Here is a 23239-nt window from a genome sequence, read left to right on the forward strand (position 1 = left end):
GGCCCCTAAACCTCTAGTGTTCCTTAAAAAGCATGGATTATAGCCTTCAATTTTGTAATTTTTTTACCTTTTTTTCCCCGGAAATAAAAATTGTGGAGATATTTACCATGGTCCCTAATACTCTAAGGGAGTCCAATGGGTCGGTGGAACTATCCAATATGTTCTGAAACGGTCACTTTACTCTCGCAACTTGCACCGATTTCGTAAACTTAAGCCTACCACGGACGTTTATGACAACATATAATGAATACATATGGTTTCAAACGCCAATATATGACCCCGAAATATATCCCCTAGGGGCTCAACACTTTTCGCAATCGGGCCTGGAAACCTCAAAATTTCCTCAAAAATCGTGGATTACAGCCTTATATTTTGTAATTTTTTACATTTTGTTTCGCCCGGAAATAAAAATTGCCGATATGTTTACCATGGTCCTTAATACTCTCCGTGAGTCCAATTGGGTCGGTTGAACTAGGGGTGCTAATTGAGTTGAGCAGCTAGCTAGCAACTCGTACTCAACTCGGTTAACGCTCGGTAAAAACTCAACTCGAATTCTACTCGACTCGAGATGATAACGAGCATGAGTTGAGCAAGCTCTAACTCGACTCGATAAGCTCGTGAGCAACTCAATAATAAATTATTAATATAGAATTTGCAAACAAAGTTACTACCTTTATACAAATTTGACGCTTAATAAGCTTTAATTAATATCATAAAAAAAGAAAGAGTAAATTTTTAATAATATCTATATATATATAATAAAGAAAATAATAAATTGAAAATAATAAATAAAGGCATAAAATAATAGAAGGACCAAATTTTAACGAGCAGATTGTGAGCTACTCGACTCGACTCGAAACTTTAACGAGCATGAGTCGAGCAGGTTTTATTTGCTCGAAACTTTAGCGAGCACGAGTTGAGCACATGTAAAAATTTTTCGAGTTGAGTCGAGCACCCCTCAGCTCGTGATCGAATCGCTCGATAAGCACCCCTAGGTGGAACCATCCAATACGCCCTTAAGCGGCGATTTTACTCGTTCGGAACTTGCAGTCATTTCGTAAACTCAAGCCTACCACGTACAAAAATGACTACATATAATGATTATATATGGTTTTAAACGACATTATAAGACCCCAAATGTCTCCATTTGGGTTTCAACGCTTTTTTTTCACCAGGCACCGAAACCTCCAAAATTCCTCAAAAAACGTGGATTATAGCCTTCAATTTTTTAATTTTAAACTTTTTTAGCCCAGAAATAAAAATTACCGAGATATTAACCATGGTGCCTAATACCCTCCGGGAGTCCAATAGGGTCGGTGGAGCCATCCAATAGGCCAACAAACGGTCATTTTCCTCGTTCGGAACTTGAAGTGATTTCATAAACTCAAACCTACCACGTACAAAAATGACAACATATAATAATCATATATGGTTTTTAAAAGCAATATATGACCCCGAGATATATCTCCTAGGGTCTCATCACTTTTCTCCACAGGGCCTCAAAACCTCAAAATTTCTTCAAAAAGCGTGGATTATAGCCATTATTTTTGTAATTTTTGAACTTTTTTCGCACGGAATTAAAATTTTCCGATACGTTACCATGGTCCCTAATACTCTCCAGGAATCTAATTGTGTACGTGGAACCATCCAATATGTCCTGAAACGGTCATTTTACCCGATCGCAACATGCACCGATTTTATAAATTTAAGCCTACCACGGACATTTATGAAAACATATAAAGATTATGTAAGGTTTTAAACGGCAATATATGATCGAGATATATATCCCCTAGGTTCTCAAACCTTTTCGCCACCGGGCCCCAAAACCCTAAAATTTCCTCAAAAATCGTGGATTATAACCTTCAATTTTGTAATTTTTAAACCTTTTTATTGCCCTAAAGTAAAAATTGCCGAGATGTTTACCATGGTCCTTAATACCCTCCTGGAGTCCAATTGGGTCAGTGGAATCATCCAATATGTCCTGAAACGATCATTTTACCCGTTCGAAACTTGCACCGATTTCGTAAACTTAACACTACCAAGGACGTTTATGACAACATGTAATGGTTATATATAGTTTTAAACGGCTAAATATGACCCCAAGATCTATCCCCTAAGATCTCAACACTTTTCGCCACCATGCCCCGAAACCTTAAAATTTCCTCAAAAAGCGTAGATTATAGCCTTCAATTTTGTAATTTTTGAAACTTTTTTCGCCCGGAAATAAAAATTGCCGAGATGTTTAACATGGTCCCTAATACCCTCCGGGGGTCCAATTGGGTCGGTGGAACCATCCAATATGTCCTGAAAAGGTCATTTAATCCGTTCGCAACTTGCACCGATTTCGTAAACTTAAGCCTACCACGAACATTTATGACAACATACAATGATTATATATGGTTTCAAACGGGTATACACGATCTCGAGATATATCTCCAAGGGTCTCAAAACTTTTCACCACCGGGCTCCGAAACTTCAAAATTTTCTTAAAAAGCGTGGATTATAGCCGTGAATTTTGTAATTTTTTGAACGTTTTTTCGCCCGAAAAAAAATTGCTGAGATGTTTACCATGGTACCCAATAATCTCCGGGACTCCAATTGGGTTGGTAGACCATCTAATATGCCCTCAAACGATTAGTTTACTCGTTCAGAACTTGCTTTGATTTTATAAACTCAAGCCTACCACGTACAGAAATGACAATATATAGCAATCATGTATGGTTTCAAATGGCATTATATGACCTCGAGATGTATCTCTTATGGTCTCAAGTCTTTTCGCCACCGGGCCCAAAACCTAAAAATTTCTTTAAAAAGCGTGGATTATAGCCTTCAATTTTGTAATTATTTGACCTTTTTTCGCCCGGAAATAAAAATTGCCGATATGTTTACCATGGCTCCTAATTTCCTCCGGGATTCCGATTGGGTCGATGGAACCATCAAATATGTCATGAAACGGTCACTTTAACCGTTCGTAACTTCCACCGATTTCGTAAACTTAAGCCTACCACGAACGTTTATGACAACATATAAGGATTATATATGATTTCAAACGGCTATATATGACCCCGAGGGTCTCAACACTTTTCGTCACCAGGCCCGAAACTTCAAAATTTCCTCAAAAAGCGTGGATTATAGCCTTCAATTTTGTAATACTCTCCGGAAGTCCAATTGGGTCGGTGGACCATCCATTGAAATAGTCATTTAACTCGTTCGGAACTTGCAGTGATTTCGTAAACTCAAGCCTACCACGTACAAAAATGACAACATATAATGATTATATATGGTTTCAAACGACATTATATGACCTCGAGATGTATACCTTATGGTCTCAAGGCTTTTCGTCACCAGGCCCCAAAATCTCAAAATTTCCTTAAAAAGTGTGGATTATAGCCTTCAATTTTGTAATTATTTCACCTTTTTTCGCTCGTAAATAAAAATTGCTGAGATGTTTACCATGATCCCTGACACCCTCATGGAGTCCAATTCAGTCGGTGGAAACATCCAATATGTCCTGAAACGGTCAATTTGCCTGTTCGCAACTTGCACCGATTTCGTAAACTTAAGCCTACCACGGACGTTTATGGCAACATATAATGATTATATATGGTTTCAAACGACTATATATGATCCTAAGATATATCCCTAAGGGTGTGAACAATTTTCGCCACCGGGCCCCAAAACCTCAAATTTTCCTCAAAAAGCGTGGATTAAAGCCTTCAATTTTAATTTTTTGAACTTTTTTTCGCCCGAAAAAAAAAACTGTTGAGATGTTTACCATGGTCCCTAATACTCTCCGGGAGTCCAATTGGGTCGATGGACCATCTAATATGCCCTTAAACGATCATTTTACTCGTTCGGAACTTGCAATGATTTCGTAAACTCAAGTCTACCACATACAAAAATGACAACATATGATGATCATATATGATTCCAAACAACATTATATGACCTCGAGATGTATCCCTTATGGTTTCAAGGGTTTTTGCCACCGGGCCCCAAAACCTCAAACTTTCCTTAAAAAGCGTGGATTATAGCCTTCAATTTTTTAATTTTTTGACTTTTTTTCGCTCAGAAATAAATATTGCCGAGATGTTTACCATGGTCCCTAATATCCTCCGGGAGTCCAATCCGGTTGGTGGAACCATCTAATATTCCCTTAGACGGTCATTTTACCCGTTCGCAACTTGCACCGATTTCGTAAATTTAAGCCTACCACGAACGTTTTTGACAACATAAAATGATTATATATGGTTTCAAACGACAATATATGACCCTAAGAAAATGAGAAATATCCCCTAGGTTTTCAACACTTTTTGTTACCGGGTCCTGAAACCTCAAAATTTCCTCAGAAAGCGTAGATTATAACTTTCAATTTTGTAATTTTTTGAACTTTTTCCGCTCGGAAATAAAAATAACCGAGATGTTTATCATGGTTCCTAATACTCTCCGGGAGTCCAATTGGGTCGGTGGAACCATCCAATATGCCCTTAAACGATCATTTTACTCGTTCGTATTAATAATCTCTCCGTTTTAAATATTTGTTCCACTTCTTTATTTGAAAATCTTTTATAATATTTAAATTATTCTTTCAACTGATGGACCCAACATAAATCATATTTTATTAATTTTATATTCTTTTTCTTCCAATTTTATTAATTTTATATTCTCTCAACTAACCACCTTAAATCGAGTCATAGCATTTGAAAACGAAAGGTTTAAGATGTCCTAAAAGTAAAGAGCACCAAACAAAAGAACATGAAAATTAATGGAAAATACATGAATCTTCTTAAGCAGACTGTTTTAAGTTGCTACAAATCTTAGTGGAAATACCCATAACTTTCTTTCCTATGTTTGTATGTAGCTAGACAAATATGATAATTTAGTGGCAGACAATTCTACTCTGTAAATACTGTTAAGCCCAAATAAGGCCCACCTTAGATTTACAAGTCTCATTAACTTATTCTGTGCTTCTTTCTGACAAGTGTGGATCACTTTGACCCATTTCTTCTATTTGTCTCTTCCATACTACAATCCTTTATATCTTTCAATAGGAGCCCTATCAGTATCAACCTATCCATCCTACTTTTAAATAATTAATATCTTCGTTTTTTTTAATCGCAATGTATGAGATGTACTCTTTTTTAATCGCAATGTATAAAATGTACACGGTATAATTTTTATTGTAAGGAGATATAGAAAGAAATAGAGGGGAAATTTGTGTGATCATAAGAGAAAAGAGAGAAATGTTAATCATATAAAATGATGTTGCAATTGGTTTGGAATTTCTTAAATTGAAATGGTTTGCTACTGAAAAGGAATTGAGAGATAAAATGTATGAGGTAGTATTAACAAACATAGTGTCATAGTCATGATTTCCATAAAGATTTTGGAGAAGCGTTAATTGTAATAGATGTACAATGTCTTAAAAAGTTAAACTTCATTTAATATAACGGTTTTTGGGTGATCAAAATTACTATACAATTGACTAAAGTTTAAATTTTAGCGACTTTTATTTGTAAGTTGCTTTTTCACCCGCCCAAAATCAAAAATCGAACTTATATCCTTTCAAATTAAACTAGGTGAATTAATAATTTGCCTTTAGCATTTAAGCCTCCAAACCTACCTAATCTTATCTAAATTAGAGTAAGATTGTCATAGTGAAGGCACGATTTTGTCGTTATTCAAAATCACTAGTTTGATGAGGTTTTAACACACGAGTTAGGAGTGAACACTCAGGGTTATTTCTAAACAAGTAAAACAAGAGGGTTCCATGGTATAAAACCTAGAGTCCTTCATAATATAAGTGACTAAGAACAATTAATTATACATCAACATCTAATAAAACTCCATTAAAGTAATTGTTAAACCTAGAGTCCTACATAATATAAGTGACTAAGAACAATTAATAATACATTAATACATCAACCTAAAGTATGTACCTTTGTCCAAATATCTGTTTTTAATTTAAATCACGCTATTTATCACTTAGTAATGAGTGATGAACGCCGATGTTGATTAATTAATTCTTTTTTAATCTGTAGTAAAATCAATATGGATCATTGACTTCATAGTATGGTAGAATAAAAACCAATTCAATGAGGCAAATGGCCTTTAAATTTTGCTCCATATAAAAGTCGGAAATAATAACATAATTGATAAATATTACTCCAGCATTTGTAGTCAAGCAAACTAATAAGGTGCACCAAAATATGATATGTGTTGCTTCATTAAGTTCTCTAAAACAAGTCGAAAAATAACATATTTCTTGTAAAAACCACCTAAACTCTTGTAAGCAACCTAGATTATTTGAGCATCACACTTCACACTTCTTCTCCTTTAACATTTTCACTACTTGCAAACGCACGCTTATGCTCAACTATGAACCTTTAAATTTTTATTACTTTAGTTTTTTTTTTTTTTTTTTTAAATATATATATATATATATACTACCTCCGTTTCTTATTACTTGCAACAAATGAATATTTTATATCTCACAAATAATACCCATTTGTTGCGAGTAATAAGAAACGGAGGTAGTATATATATATATATATATATATATATATATATATATATATATATATATATATATATAATCTACAACAATATGAATACACAACTTGCATAGAAGATGTAGAATGCATGCTTTTATCAAATTTAGGAAATATACAAATTAGGAAACATGAGAATATTACACTTTTTTTTTTCATTTTTTTTATTTTACTATAATCGGTACATTCGGTAAGTGCATTGTATGCCATTTTTACTAATCCTAGTTAAAGTTGGATACTTGAGATCTATACTACAAGTAAGTTGTTTCAATGATAAAAATAACTTTTCTTAAGAGGTGAAAGAAAGATTGTAAGTTATAATGCATAATTGCATACCTATCTATTGACTTTTAAAATCACAATAGTAAATTTAAGGGCCCTATTGTACAAATAGGTCGGTAGATGTAGCGGCTTAAGTTAATTTAGCCGCCCTATATAAGCTAAGCTTTTTAATTATGATGAAGTATGTTGTTTGATGATGTTACTTGTTCCGCTCTTAATACGAATCTAATCAATTAAGAGGGAACTTTAATGTAATTTTTTCATCTTTGGTAAAAAATTTATAGCATGAGCCTGTTAAGATTTAGTATTTACGTAGATTTTGGATGATGTAAACGTTGATTTGTTTATATACAATATTAACCGGCTTGTCATACTCGTATGGAACCCATAAAAACACTAGTATCATCCTAAAGCTCTAATAACCCTAACCATTAATGTAAGTATAATAATTTGTTATGGCTGATGAGCACCTCCATCTTTTTCTTTTGTGGAACAAAAAAAGTTGAAATTGTTCATAACTAAAGGCTATAACCTACGTTTACAATTCAAAAAAAAAACTACCAAAAGATCTCTAAAGTAGAATAATTTTGTTAAATTACGTGGTAATTTCGGAATTATATGTTGTATTGGTAGTCCAAAGATGCAAGAGATAGGTTCTTGTAATTTACTTGCCTTCCTAGGGTCCTATCAAGATGTTAAAATCGTCCAGTGGCTTATCAAACCCAAACTTACTCATTCATTACTTTCAAGGCCATACCATTATTGTTGAATGTTGATGCATACATTATATAGGCTGTTTGTATTATACGAAGTACTTCGTATTAGTGTTTGTTACTCATCACACTTGTTGATTTTGATTGTTTACAAATTGTTCATGATGAAATTGTAACAATGGAACCTCATCTCATATCAATATCATGGTTGCAACAATAGTCATTTTTGGTGGAAAATCAACACACTGACTTGCTAGTTAGACTCAATTTAAGTGTACTGTAAAAATATACGTAGTACTTGTATAATAAGTAGTACTCCGTAAATCTCAACTCTTTAAAATTCCCTATTGAGATGGATCACATGAATTTCAAGTAACAAGGCAAAACATGCCCACTAGACCAAACAAGTCTTTCACACAATTATACCCCTTAAAATTCCTAGAGGTGATAAAAAAAAATTATTAAAAAAAAAAAAAAATGGGGCCGGGCCAGGCCTTACCATAATACCTTGTGCCCAAACTCGCAAAAAAGTACCGGGCTTGTCGGGCCAAAGCCGGCTTTTCAGGTTTTTTTGGGTCGGGTTTGAGTTTTAACCCGCCCTATTTCGAACCGGATCGGGTCTGGCTAACAGACCGGGCCGAGATTGAATTGATGATCACCCCAAAAAATTCCTTATTGAGATTGACCATGTGACTTTCAAGTCATCATAAGGCCAAACACGTACCACTAGATCAAACAAGTCCTTTACACAATTATACACCTTAAAATTCCATATTGAGATTGATCACATGACTTTCAAGTCACAAGGCCAAACACGTACCACTAGGGCACTAGACCATACAAGTCTCTTATACAACTATACCCCTTAAAATTCCCTATTTAGATGATGACTTTCAATTCACAAGACCAAACCCATGCCACTAGACCATACAAGTCTTTTATACAATTACATTTTGTATGACCTACATTAATAGGTTTTAATCCTCACCTTGTGAAATTCTCCATATCCCTTTGTATTATTTATTTGGCATGATAAAATGGTTATAATTACATAGTGGTTAGACCATATAAATTTGTGTTGAACAGTCAAACCTTTACAATTAGGGTCATCGCATGCAATTGAATTTTAGGAGATAAAGCAATATAGACGTTATGAACTTAATTCTTGCATTGAAATCATGCTCATCATATTTAAATTAATAAAGGAGTAAATTGTTTTTTTTTAATAAGTACATTGGTCAAGGCATAAGATTCAAGAGTGAAGAAGTTAGACTTGAAGTCACAAATTCCACACCAAACCCTCCGTATGAAAGCGACTTTAGATTGAAGACCAAAACTATTGTTGATGATTAAACTAATACTCGTACAATGTACCTTATAATTATCTAAGGCTAAGATGTGTGGTTGTACATGGTTGTACCATACATCTTTTCAAAGTACATTCATGTATTAGAAAATTGTTAGGGCATCACGGCGTGTTCTTTTTCTCAAGGTTTCATCTTTAAATTAGAGCATATATAATTCGTGTAAGGCATGTGTATAGGATCGTATAGCATCTATTCAATCGTTTTTTGAATCTCAAGATTGGACAATCTATTTCGTAAAGGAAAAAGATAAGAAGAAGATGTTATACTGTCGAATTCTCAACCCTTTAGGAGTAGAGGGCAAGGTTAAAGGAATCCCCACCTTCAAAGTGCCAAAGTTACCAGTTCGTACCACTAGTCGTATTACTATACTCCTTTGTACTATACGGAGTACAATAAGACAGTAAGTTAGTTTGCTGTTCACCCAAAAAAATTAAACCTAATCTCTTTAAAATCTTATACTCCCTATCAATCAAAGTATGTCAAGTAAATAAAGACGGGGGATTACAAATAAAGCATGTTGCGCTAGCTAGTAGGTATACGGAATTGGGGGACGAAGATCAAACATAATGAATGATGACCTGTAGATGCATGCCCAAGTGCGGAAAATGAGTGATAACACACGGTAGGTTGATAAACAAATAATAGTAGAACTAGAAGTATCAATTATGGTATAATGTAAGGTACAATAGTACTCCATCCGTTTTTAAATACTTGCTTTATTTCCTTATTTGGTAAGTTTTTGCAATATTTAATTAATTTCTCTCACCAAGTGGACCTAACAATATTTATCGATCCATTTTCTCTCTCCTTCGATTCTCTCCACTATTTTTGGTTTTCTACAATTTTTTATTCTTCTACCAATCCCATTACCTCCATATTTTATTACTTTCTCCAATTTCTCCTAAACTCCGCGCATGGAGAAATGAAGCAAGTATTTAAAAACGGAGGGAGTATAATTTAGAAGGGCTAATGAATAATGATGGGACAAAGCAATGGAAAATGAGAGAAGTGGACCTCTAGAAGTTGAAGCACATGATCAAACAATCAAATTGGGTATATGAAGAGTGTGTGAAAGGACCACTTTTGTAAGGAAATGTTAGTGCTTCTAGCTTTACAGGTAGGGCATATCATACAATTCCAACATCAACTAAAGTGACCCACAACAAGCCCACAAGCTCACCTTAGCTTAGTTAATCTATTTTGTTAAATCTAGTTTGTTGGATATAGATAATATAGGCAATCGTTAACCACCACTTAGATTTTTCTTGTTGAATGAAATGACATTTCTATTATTGTATGTAAGGCTGGGCATGCTGAGTGAGCCGACATTATAATGGTCAGACTCGTACGCATTAGCATTAACGCATGTCAGTATGGACATCATTTTTAAATTTTGGCATGAGGACTATGAGTCGTCCCTGCTTATTTGTTACAAAATACCAAACATATAAAAAAGGGTTCCAATGGCACGACCCAACACTACATGACACATAGTATGTGGTTTGGATCATGTATGGGCTCTGTTTATAAAAGAACAATAAGACACAACAGTCAACCATAACATGAGTTTTTCTTAATTTATTATTCTAGACGCGGCCCGCTTGAGCATTCGAAAATCTAGCATAACATGTGTGGCTTATCAACCCGGCTCGTGCCCAGCTTTAATTATAAGATTGTGTATATAAAACAACACAAAACATATGAATAAATTAAATTCTCATAAAACATGTTCCAACCATCATTATATATAGACTTAAACAACAAAACATCATAATCCTAGGTGATTAAACATACTTGCATCAATCCACAAATAATAATAATGACTTTTTAAAATAATAAAAATGAATGTAATATCAGAAATAGTGGCTATAAAAACACAAAAATAATGCAAAATTTGGGTCATCTTCTCCTAAATATCCCAACGAAAAACATGCATAATGTCCACAGGAATCTTACATCACATCTAAAGAATTATGACCATTATTCATAATTCATTTCATAGCTGTTTGGCGACCCCATTATTTTTTGCCGTTACATCCCTATCTATATCTAATCTTATTACACTGTCTAGTGCTCCTAATAATTTAACCAAATTATGTCATATAACTTAAGTATAACTAACCCTATATAGCTTAGTTTAACCAAACATTGTGTTCCCCTTCCTCCTAGGAGAATAATTTGTGTACTAATCGGTGGACCTAGTGAAGAAATCATACACTATTACGGAAGTATCGAGAAAGAGCTATAGATGAATGATATAAACATAATTTGATCACGAGTATTGGGTACTTTATTTATTTATTTTACTTTACACCATCTAATTGTAAGTTAAATTGATTTTCGTTAAAAAAAAATAATAATAATCTTAATTCATTAAATTATGACAAATAATCACATTTAACTATTCAAGGATGGAACTTCCATGAATGAGGGTCAGGGCTTAACCGTGTTACCCCCCTATAAAACCTTTTGTTATGACAATCATGAATGCTAATTTAAACAAGAGGTTAAAAGTTTAAATCTTAATCCTGTATTTTCTTTGATATGAGATTAATTAAGTTTACTTGGCGAAGGGGTGATTGGAGAGGGAAACTAGCTCCTATACGATCGATCATGTCGACCAAGACAGTGGACTAAACGAAGAAATCTTCTTTTGTTACAATTATTTTGTTATAACGGAGTAGCATTGTTAAATTTCGAAACAATATGAAATGGGCCTGGACAACCCGAACAAGTAGGAGGAAAGTTTGGCCCACAAACAAGACTTTGGAGTTTCCATACTAAAATCAATTGGCAATAGTAGGAGTTACTCCTCTACTTTATAAAGTGGAACCACCTCTCCTCTTTCTCCAATGTGGGACACTCACAGGTGATACACATTGGGTTCCAACACATATAAACTTCCACACATTTCCAAACATTTGCAATATATGTTATGTTGCTATAATTTTCTATGAAAACAATAGTTTGTTCCTTGTGAGGGCAAAATGAGTTTCTATAAGCATTGCATATTTGCAACCGAGTATGCTACTTTTTACCTCTAATTACTTCGAGAATCGCAAACAATTTTTTTTTTATTGAACCAAATACAAGCTCTTTAAGGAAGAAAATTCATCGCATAAGCTTAACTAAAATTTCATTCTAATTTAAAGTCAATATAATTATTATTTTTTCCTTTTTCTTTTCTTTAATGTAACACAACTCACATCTGAATTTTTCATAATTCATTGTAAAAGAAGGGTGGATAATTCATACATTAATTGGATGCAATTGCCCTCCGATCTATTTTTCTAGCATCATGCCAATAAGGAAGAGACGTGTGACAAGTTGAAATTGTGGCCGAATTATACAATAACTGACTTTGATAAGTCATAAATGAATAATAGGTATTCCGATAATGGATCTTACAAAACCTAGGCGGGCATTATTCTCAAGCATAACATATAATTTCATAACTGACTTTTTTTTTTTAACACGATTTTAATTGTCTTGAATTTAATTTTAACTCAAGCACTACATGTAACTTCATAATTGTTTCCTTGTTTAGCATATTCCTAATTTTATTAAAATTTGACAAAGGGATTCTTTTGAGATTAATTTGATTTATTTCACTTCATCTTACTTACTAGAATGGAGAAAATAGAAGTATGAAGCAATTCAATTGACCACAGTATAATTTAATTTTGAGAATTTGAAAATTTTACTACCTCCGTTTCAAATTAGTTGCAACTTTAAGCTTGACACGGATTCTAAGACAAAAAATCATAATGGTTGATTAATGAAGTAAAGTATAGTAAATTAAGGGTAGGAGAGAGAAAGTGGAGGTAATTAAATAAATGACCACCAACAACAACAGCAGCCATACCACAACCAACGTTCAACAACAGCCACCTTTAGACCACCTATTTCACAGTCTGAAACCACCTGCTCTCATGCCGAACCACCCAGAAACCACCCACACGCATCCCGAACAACGCTAAGCCCACCACCTATTACCCCGAGCAACCCCAAAATAATCACCTCTCAGCCCGAAACCACCCATTTCAGGCCGACCACCCATCTCACAACCTTAAAACCATTCCCGCAGCGCGAACAACCCCAAAATTACCCCCTTTGAACTCTAACTACACCGACACCAACTCCTCACAGCCAAACCTCCCTAAAGCCACCAACACTCGCCATAAATCACCCCAAAACCACCACCCTCAATCAGCCCCAAGATCACCCACACTCACCCTAAACCAACCCAAAACTACCCTTCCTCACCTTGATTCACACTAAACCATCCATAAACAACCCCAAACTAGCCTAATTACTCCTCAAACCATCAGATCTACACTATTTAAAAAAAAAAAAGAGAGAGAGAGAAGGAGTGAGAAAGGAACACTGAAGTAGGCGGCGACTTTGAAAATGGTGACGAGCAGTGACGGCGTTGACGGTAGTGGTGGATGCAGCGGCGACGGTGACAATGGTGGTTAGATGCGGCAGCGACGAGGTTGAGAAGGTCGTGTTCAGGGAGTTGATTGAGTGGAATGATTTTTGGAATTGAATTTTTTGTTAATTTATGTGTTAGATGAGTTAAATTAGGTGAAAATATTATGTTAATAAGTTAAATTAGGAATTTAATGAAATCTGATTTAGATAGTTAATTGTGTTTATAAGTTCTTTAGTAAGGGTATTTTTGTATTTTCATTTAAAAAAACTTACTAAAATAGGAAAAAAATGAAAAGTTGCAACTAATGTGTAGCACCCCTTTTTGGCAAAAGTTGCAACTAATATGTAACGGAGGTAGTACATATCATTGTTGTTCAAACTATTTAACTTAATACGGAGTACACTAAGTAATACAAGTAAGTACTCCATATTATTGAAGGAGAATAAAATTCATCTTAAGTGTGTTTAGCTTAAGTTTCTATAAATAGTCATAAATATTCCAAATTTAGTTAAAACACATCATCATAATTTTGGATGACAAAAGTATGAAAATTTCCTAAGAACAAACAAGCAAGAAAACATTGAAAAACCAATTGAAACATGATTATTCTTAATCATGAAATTAATGCTATACCACTATAGAAAAAACAACCCATTAAAAATGAGGGCATATTTTAATTATTCACTAATCTCTATTACATTACAATAGTCAAATGAAAAAACATTGTCAAATTTATCAAAGATAAACTCCAAAGTCACCATTAAATTTCCCAAAAAAGAAAAAAAAAATTAAAAAAACCCCCAAATCCCATATGAACACACATACTACAGTAATTAAGCTAAAGTAATTAAACTCAGAATATATTTATAGTTATATAATAATATTGTAAGATCATACTATAAAATTATACTATAAAGTTTTAATAATTATTACTTGATAGTGCATGTATGTCCTGTCAAGTGGCTGGTGGATTGATCTCTGTTTCATCCCATGGCATGGTAAGATCAGCTTCAACTGAAACAAATTTATCAAAATCATCCCAACCCCAATTATTTGACATATCAATCACACTCATTGAGCTGCTATTACTTGTATTCATCACTGAATCTTCCAACCCATTTGCAGCATCTTGATGATTTTGTTGTTGTTGATGATGATCCTCTGCATAATTGTAGAAATTTGATGAAGAAATTGAACATGGGTTACTCTCAAAATTTCCAAGATTTGAGTATGGAAATTGAAGATGTTCTTGATCATTGTTGTTCTGAGAAATACCCAGAAAAATCCCATCATTTAAGCTCTTGTTATTGAAGGTAATGGAGGTTTCTGGTAGAGAAGATGGTGGTTGCCTGACAAGTGTTTGATAAAATGCCTCAGAGAAACTGTTTTTCTCATCAAAAGAAGTACTTGTACGAGTACTTATTAGTGATGATGCTTCTCCTAGAGGTAGACTAAACCTTGTTGGCTGTTGTTGTTGATGTTGGCTTTGTAATAAAGCCTTAACGTTGTGGTTTGTGGTGCTGCTATTATTAACTATGTTTGTGGTGGTTGTGATGCTGGTGTTCGTCTTCGAGGCGGTCTTAGTACCGCCATTCGACGTCTTAAGACGCTTATTCTTCCGGCCACCGCCAACGGGGACGTTGCGGAGGGTGCCACCTTTGGTCCAATGCCTCTTACAAGCCTTACAAAAATGCCTAGGTTGTGATTTGTTGTAGTTGTTATAGTAGCAAAACTTTGTGTTGGATGAATCACATCTAGGGCACTTCAAAGGCTCTTGTTGTGGTTGTTGTTGTTGCACTTGTGGTGCTTGTCTCTTTAATAATGGAGGTGGTTTTGTAAGCTCTAAGGTGCTAGCTTGTAACAAAGCTTGGTTCCAACCATGCCTATCACTTGAAACTTGTTTTGAGCTTAACCCCATTTTTTGAACCAACTATATCAAACTTTACTCTATGCAAAAACAAAATTCTATGTTGTATGTTATCTTTAATGATTGATCCTAGGCTTAAAAAAATTTCTAACCTTTGGATCACGGTACGAGTAGAGAGATAAAGTTGATGAACAAGATGGGGTTGTTATGAAGGTTTGTTTGAAGCTTATTAGTGAATAAAGATGAAGAAATAGAAAGGGAGAAGGTTGATTTAAGGTTAAGGAAGTGGCTAGGAAGGTGAGAAGAAGTGAGCATATCTTATACACACTCTTTCTCTCTATCTATCTATGTCTATGTTTTTATCAATCAATAGCCTATCTGTAAATGGAATAGTTATATGAACCAAGAAAAGAAAATGTGTGATTTAGATTTATTTTGTTTTTTTACTTTGAGAGTAGAGAGGTTAATTGATTGATATATAGGTGGGGACGTGGGGTATATGAGCCATTTGTTTCATGTTTTCAAGTCTATATGTTAATAATTGGAGGTATCCCTAGTACGGAGGTTTCTATTTAAATTCTATGTTACTCCAAATTTACTAGTGTAATATTTTAAAATTTTACATTATTTAGTTTGAAATAATTTCTAGTTATTTATTTTATAATTTATAAAAATAAATTATTTATAGTGTGTTTTATACTTTCATAAATTATATAAATATTTCAATTGGACAAGTTATAGATTGGCATAAAATCCAAATATTGCAGGAATAAAAGAGTAGTAAAATCTTTGTTATATTCACGTTCACATTTTGTTTTTTTTTTTTTAGGACATGTTCACATATTGTTAGTTATATGGTCATTTTAAACTTTGGTCAATAAAATTAAAAATATAGAATTAATTAATAAATAAGTTCCCCCCCTCAAAAAAAGTTATTTTATTTTTTCTTAATCCATAGGATACTTATCACAAACAACACTATAGTAATGAAATCATATGATAAATTTCACTATCAACCAAATTTACAAGATTATTTTACTAGGATAAAAATAAAAATTATTAAGCAAGTTGAATACTTAGTGATTAAGGTGAAGGTGGGCTTTAGCCACGTGGAAGAAGAAGAACCCTTGATAGTGCCTTGTTTGTTTGGCCATTAGTTTTGGACAGTTTAAAAGAAGAGAAGAGAAGAGAAGATCTTGATACAATCCCATGAAGTAAACAGATGAATTTGGAAACAGAATATAAAAAAGGTCGGTGCTGACATGGAATGAAAGGATTGCCTAAGAAGCACTAGACTAGCCTAAGACCTTAGTGGGGCCTACTCTGCTTTGTACCCCTTTTCTCTTCTCTTCATTGGTAAAGTGTTTTTTAACAGTTGGCATCATGTGAACCCTCGTGGCCTTGTAATGTACCTTAATGTTGGTTAATTGATTTGATTTAGAACTAGATTAAGGTAGTGGCTTTGGTGGTTATGAATATCTTATCGCTTTTATAGAGTACCGCGCACTGGATCAGTTGATAAGGGAATTATATGGTAAGGATCAAACCCCATCACTCGAGGGGAAGATGGAGGGACTAATCATCCCTCGACTCCTTAATCCTCTTCTAAACTATGAATGATGAGGAGATTGATATAATGAGAGTACCAAGATTCAAACCTAACTTGACTCAAATCTAAATTAATCAAAGCTTTAGACTTTAAATTTTGAGGTTCTTTATCCATTGATAGTGTTTGTTAACTCAAATTCAAATGTTGGATTCCATTACATTCTAAATGCTTCATAAGTTGGTAAGAGATAGAAAAAGGTTCTTCCGCGTTGCTAGTGTTTTTAAGTATTGGTTATATAGAACATACAGTGAATTATGGATTTCTTATTATATCTTATGTGTAATCTATGTTCATTCTCATGGTACTTTGACTAGTTTGTAAATCTTTTGAGGTGGTTGAGAATAATTAATACTTTTAACAGTTTAATGATTTTTTTTACTTAGAATTTTCAATAGATACTTACTAATATTAGAGGCGGCTCATAATATTATAGCATTAATTTCCCATTCAAATTTTCAACTAAATAGTTACAACATACATTTAAGAGTTTTATTCTTATGGAATTGGACATCACATAATTGAAACAAAATATATATCATAAATGTGGAGTACAAATATAAATTCGAATTACAATAATTAATAAGCAATCTTAGAGTAAAAATATTTGTGGAAGCTTAAATTATCTTAGAACATACTGGTGTTTTTTTTTCACATTATTAGGTTAATTCAACCATTCTGTTAAAAATATCACCTTTATTCAAGTAATAGATTTTCAATATTGTCTTTTCACTTATAGATCACAATGTTAATTGAAAATTGAGACATAAGTTTTGTGTGCAAAAATTAGTAAAGAAACCATCATAATGAAAAATGGTGGGTTGTTGGATTATATTTACTAAATAACTAAAAACAAGTGAATTATGGATGCCAAAGAAGAAAAGATGTAAAAGCACATTAAATAATTAATGATACTAATATCTCACTCAAGGGTTTAAATAGTCGGCACTATGGGCCCCCAAGATTCTAATACACAACCTACTACATTCCATTCTTTGGAGTGGTCAGAATTTGTCCTTTAATTTGAAGGATCAAATTTGGTATGGAATGTGAGTTTGAAAATAGGGGATGGACATTAATATAATTAATTAGCTAACTATATTTCAAGCCTTTGAAGGAGTAGGGTTTAATGCGGTGACAAGAAGTCAAGAGTAAAGAGTTGATTACCTAATTATGTCTAGATCCGGGTTTTAATTAGGATTGAAGAGTACTTAGAATTGAATTGAAAAACTGTAGAATCCTATGGATGCAACGTCCTATGTACTAATGTGTTTATTAATTATGTGACGAAATAGTGTTCAATGGAAAAAATTTTACTATTAATGATCGCAATTTAACATATGCTCCTCGTTAAGGAATCTTGTATATATTCATTTCATCTATGAAAGAAATGCACATTAATGCTAGAAATGATTAACAAGCCTAGAGCAAAAGAGTTTCAACTGTCAAAATTGTACATTGTTGACTAGATGTCTAACAATAGACATACAAAATGTTTGAATTAATTAATCCAATTTAAATTCTAGTGTAAAAACACATAGCAAGTTTTTTTTAGGCATTTTCTAAAATTGCCATTTCATCATAATAAAACAATGTATATGTAGATGTAAGCAATTCAATCATCGTCAAAACTATTAAAATGAGACATTTCAAAAATAAACCAGTCCATTTAAATACATAGTCGCAAGACTCTCAACCTCCAATGCTCATTTATTAACATTATGCATTGTAAGGTAAAAAACCTACTAGTTACACTCTTGTATTGGATATTTATGAAAAAAATACATAAGATCTTTTTGCATTACCTATACAAAGTTAGGACATGTTCACATTTACTTAATTTCAGTTTAGTTCAGCTCTAATTAATTCAGTTCAGTTCCAATCAGTTCAGTTCAGTTCAGCTAATTTTCTTCTCTCATAAAATATTCATTTCAGTCAGTTCGGTTCAGTTCAGCTCCAATCAATTCAGTTTAGTTCAGTTCAGCTCAGTTTAGTATATGTGAACAAACCCTTAATTTTAATCTTACAGCCAAATCGATAACTTTTACTCCGTAATAAATTCATTCTTATTACCATTATCCATTCAATTGTAGATTACTACTTATAAACAAATACAATTAGTGTAATAAGAATTATAATGTAAATACTGTAATTAAGATAATTAAAATCGAAAATCTCCTTTTAAATAATAATAAGTCTAGCCCACAAATCGCGATTAAGGAAATCTTGGTCGGTTTGTTTGTTAGGTAAAGCGACTCTTTCTAAAGACCAATCACAGAATATTTGTTGTCGGACAACGAAGACAATGACGACCTTAGCCAATTAATAATATCCAAGTCATATAATACTATTATTATATAGTTTAATTTATTCTTCTAATTATTAATCCAACATTTTTAAGTGGTCTAATCTGTCCACTCACAATTAACATTTGCCAGTCTGCCATCAAATAGGACTAATCAAGATCAATTTGCATTAATCAATTATAATGTTTAATATTTTAATTAAAATAAAATTATTGTACGCGTGCTACCATTATTGGCCCTTCTTAGCAAGCAACCATGTCAATAATCTAAGTGAAGAAAAATTAAGAAAAAACAAAACCTTTGGCAAGTTAATTAATATTTTATATGATTCTATATATAATTTTATTTTATTTTTTGTTGAATTTAACATTTATTAATAGATTTATTTTATTTAAAATCATATTCCTACTAGATTAATCAAACTTAATTTTGTGATGATTAAACTTAATTTATTTTTTTTTCATTTTGGCAAGTTTTATGTGATTAATATTATACAATTTTTTTTAACGAAATATATTTCTAAAATGAGAAGTCTTAATAATCTAGCCTTACGTACAATATAATGAATACGAGTAATATTTAGTATAGTATGAAGCATGTATCAGCTGTAATTCTGTAAACGTTAAATGGATTTTTTTTAAAATTTTTTTACAATCATGCTTCGATATTTCATATATTGAATACTTAATTAAAATCTATTTCTATTTTCCCATAGTTAATCCTTCGGTATAAGTGCATAACTATTTTCAAATAATTATTATTATCCTTAGTGATTATTGTTACAATGAAATTATGTTGTAGGGATTAAGTAATGGATCTTACAACATGCACGTGGTATTTTTAATTAATTAAGTGTGTAGGGTCACTAATGCTTGGACCATCATACCAACTTATTATTGACTCAAGTTGTTGGAACATGGATTATTTAGCAATTGATTAATTAAGGAATATCATGCACATTATTATGGAACATAATGTACATACTTGCTTGCTAGATACATGCTGCTTAAATATACTAATAATTAAGGTTATATTGTGACCAAGTGCTACTTGATGACTATGATGGCATAACACTGCCAATCTATGAAGCTCCAATGATATCTAGGATTTGCAATAATTAACTTGATTCACTTGATGTTGATTTTCATGGATAATTATTAGCCAGCTAATACACGCTCCTAATTCATACTTCCTCCGTTTTCTTTTAGATGTAACACACCCTTTAGCGCGGTAATTAAGAAAGGTGGGGTTTACATGATATAATAAACTTTAAAATAGGATGAGTGGTTGTTAGGAGTGTAATTTAGTGGACCATGTGCTTTAAATAAGGGATATAGTATAGTTTTTCCGTAAAGTAACTTTCCTTTTATAGTGTGTTGCAAGTATTGTGACATTTCCTTTTTAGAGAAGTGTTGCAAGTAAAAGAAAACGGAGGAAGTATATATTATAGTTACATACTAGATCTATATACATACTATTTCTTTTTATATAAGAAAAAGGACCTAATTGTATTAACACATCTCATAGGTCAGCTAGCTTAGCCACACTAGTCATTGTTTTAGAGTAGAGGAGGAGGCCAAGTTATAAAAAAATTAATAAATAAAAACCCTAATTCTAAGTATATATATTTAGTTAGTGGAGCTCAAACTTGTGACCTCAAAGCTATGTATGCGTAACATTTGTTAAATGCGTAGTACAAAGTATATATGTATTACATCGGCATTAATAAAATTTATTGTAAGAGAAAATATAAATTTTAGACAATTTAAGTTGATCAGACATCAAACTATTCAAAATTAGTCATATAGTAAAAATATAAATTGTACAATTTTAATATTTCACTAGATCAGATTACATTGTTTCTACTTCAATTTATAAGTACACGAAAAATATACATATCCGACAACAATTTTTCCTCAATCTACCCCTATGTTTGGCCTCTAGCTTACACCAATATTAATCATACATATCCATCAGAAAAGACTTAATTATATGTGTTTAATGATTCAAGTGTGCATGTTTCATCCTAATCTCTAGTGCAAACAAAGATGTCAATTTAACAAAACTACCTAATGTATGATACATTGTACCCCACAAATTAGTATGACTTTGTAATTAAGCTAAATATAATATATAATTAACCCTTTTTAATTGATGTTGATGAGCTTGACAATAACCTCCATGCATGTAGACATAGCCTAAGTACATATAACTCCACTCAAAATTTAAAACAAACAACTTTGCAATTTTTTCTCAAAGAAAAAAAAAAGGTAATAAAATCACCATCACTATCAATTTGATGTTAACTTTCAATTCAATTCCCACTAGTATCACAAATAGTTTGCACGTAACTTAATTTGACATATTATGATATATAATTATACGGTATTACAAATTGACTCATGTCCTAACCAATATATTTTGTACGGAAAGTGGGTCCAAAAATAATAAATAATAATAGTAATTTTCAATTGCCTATTTATGCAATTAAGGTTTATATTCGTGTGGCATTATATGAGAGTGCCAAAGAAGTAAGGTATTTAACGAAAAGTGTTTTTATAAAAACGACATCATTTTTTTTGGCATAATATAGTGATAGTGCTTCATGAAACAAAGTACATATTTTGCAATTTTATTTTATTTTATTTTTTTTGAAAGAGCATATTCTGCAATTTTTGCTAACACTTGTTATTTGTTTTCTTATGAACATAGGTTAACAAAAATATTAATAATTTAAGGATATTTTTGTTTACACTTGGTCTCCAAGTTAAGTTAGGACAGCTTCCACTTATAAATTTCTTGTATATAATATAAAGTATTCATATCATAAAATGGTCAATTATTTAAGTGTAATATAATTAGTAGTTTAAGCTTAAGTGGTTAAATCCTAATGGTTTAGTGTGATCTAATAGGCCAACAAATCTATAATACTACCTCCGTTACATATTATTTGCAACGATTAGACATTTTTCCTCTCTACTTTATGTCAAAATCGTTGCAAATAATATGTAACGGAGGTAGTACACAGATTACACACAATATAACTAGTCATCTCATGTTGATCATTGATGCGACAAGTAAGGAATTTTGTTCTTCTCTCTCCTTGTGTGATTTGCTATATCTAGCTAGGTGGGATTGTCATATAATTATAAGTTCTATCGTTAATGATAATCTTAAATTCTTAACATTAAATAAATAGAACATTGTTAAGTGTTAATGTTAAAAATTTCAAATATTCATTTATTTTAATTATTACTACCTCCGTCCCCTTTTGATAGTCCCTTATGGACAAATTTTAGTCCCAAAATGTTCACCCTATTTGCTTTTTCCAACAACTATTAATATTAATTTTTTAACAAAATTCCCTCCAATTTGCAACAATATATGTGCAAATTTAACTTTTCCATGTAAATTTTGTTTTCCCATGTACTTTTATTACTTTTTCTCTCTACTTTTTTGCATACTCAATGTCAATTTACTTTTTCAATGTACTTTAGCTATTTATTTTTGTGTTTATTAATTCTCGTGAAAAATGCCCATAAGGGACTATCAATAGGGGACGGAGGGAGTATAATTTTTAATTGAACTCATGATAATGACCGTCAATCAAATGTGATACACTCATATAGTTGTAGAATATGGAAAGAGAGGGAGTACTAATTAAGTTGAGTAGTGCGGTTTAGATCAATCTATTCATTTGAATTATAGTGATTATAATATGTAAACATTATGTGTATATGTAGCATATTACTTCAATTTGATTCCTATTTAGGTTTTTATCAGATGTCTATTCTATTTAGGTTAAGATTATGATTTTTGAATTTTTTCATTTTTATGACCTTTATTATCATTTCCACTTCTATATTATTTGGTTCACATAGGTGCTTACACAATTACATCCACATATATGGTAAAAACTAACTAATACGCTAAATTATTAGAGAAGAATTCACAATTATAACATATACTCTGTGTAATTAAAAAAAAAAAAAAAGTAACTTCACACCAATTATCCAAATTATGACTGTGCTATATTGCATTTTAGAATTTAGATGTCCAAAACACCCGTTCCCAAATCTTCAATTCTACATACGTGCATTATATGTACTCTA

The 23239-nt window shown here is 32.3% G+C and overlaps 1 protein-coding gene across 1 annotated transcript; it reads right to left on the bottom strand.

The window, feature by feature from the left end:
* Positions 1-13942: 13942 nt before the first annotated feature.
* LOC145611878 (uncharacterized) lies at positions 13943-15658 on the bottom strand. Its single transcript, XM_081667258.1, has one exon. The coding sequence runs from the start codon at positions 15264-15266 to the stop codon at positions 14304-14306; it is 963 nt and encodes a 320-aa protein (XP_081523384.1). The 5' UTR covers positions 15267-15658; the 3' UTR covers positions 13943-14303.
* Between the last annotated feature and the right edge of the window lie 7581 nt (positions 15659-23239).

This window comes from Chenopodium album, chromosome 24 (genome assembly GCF_948465745.1).
Source record: "Chenopodium album chromosome 24, dcCheAlbu1.1, whole genome shotgun sequence".
Taxonomy (NCBI): domain Eukaryota; kingdom Viridiplantae; phylum Streptophyta; class Magnoliopsida; order Caryophyllales; family Amaranthaceae; genus Chenopodium; species Chenopodium album.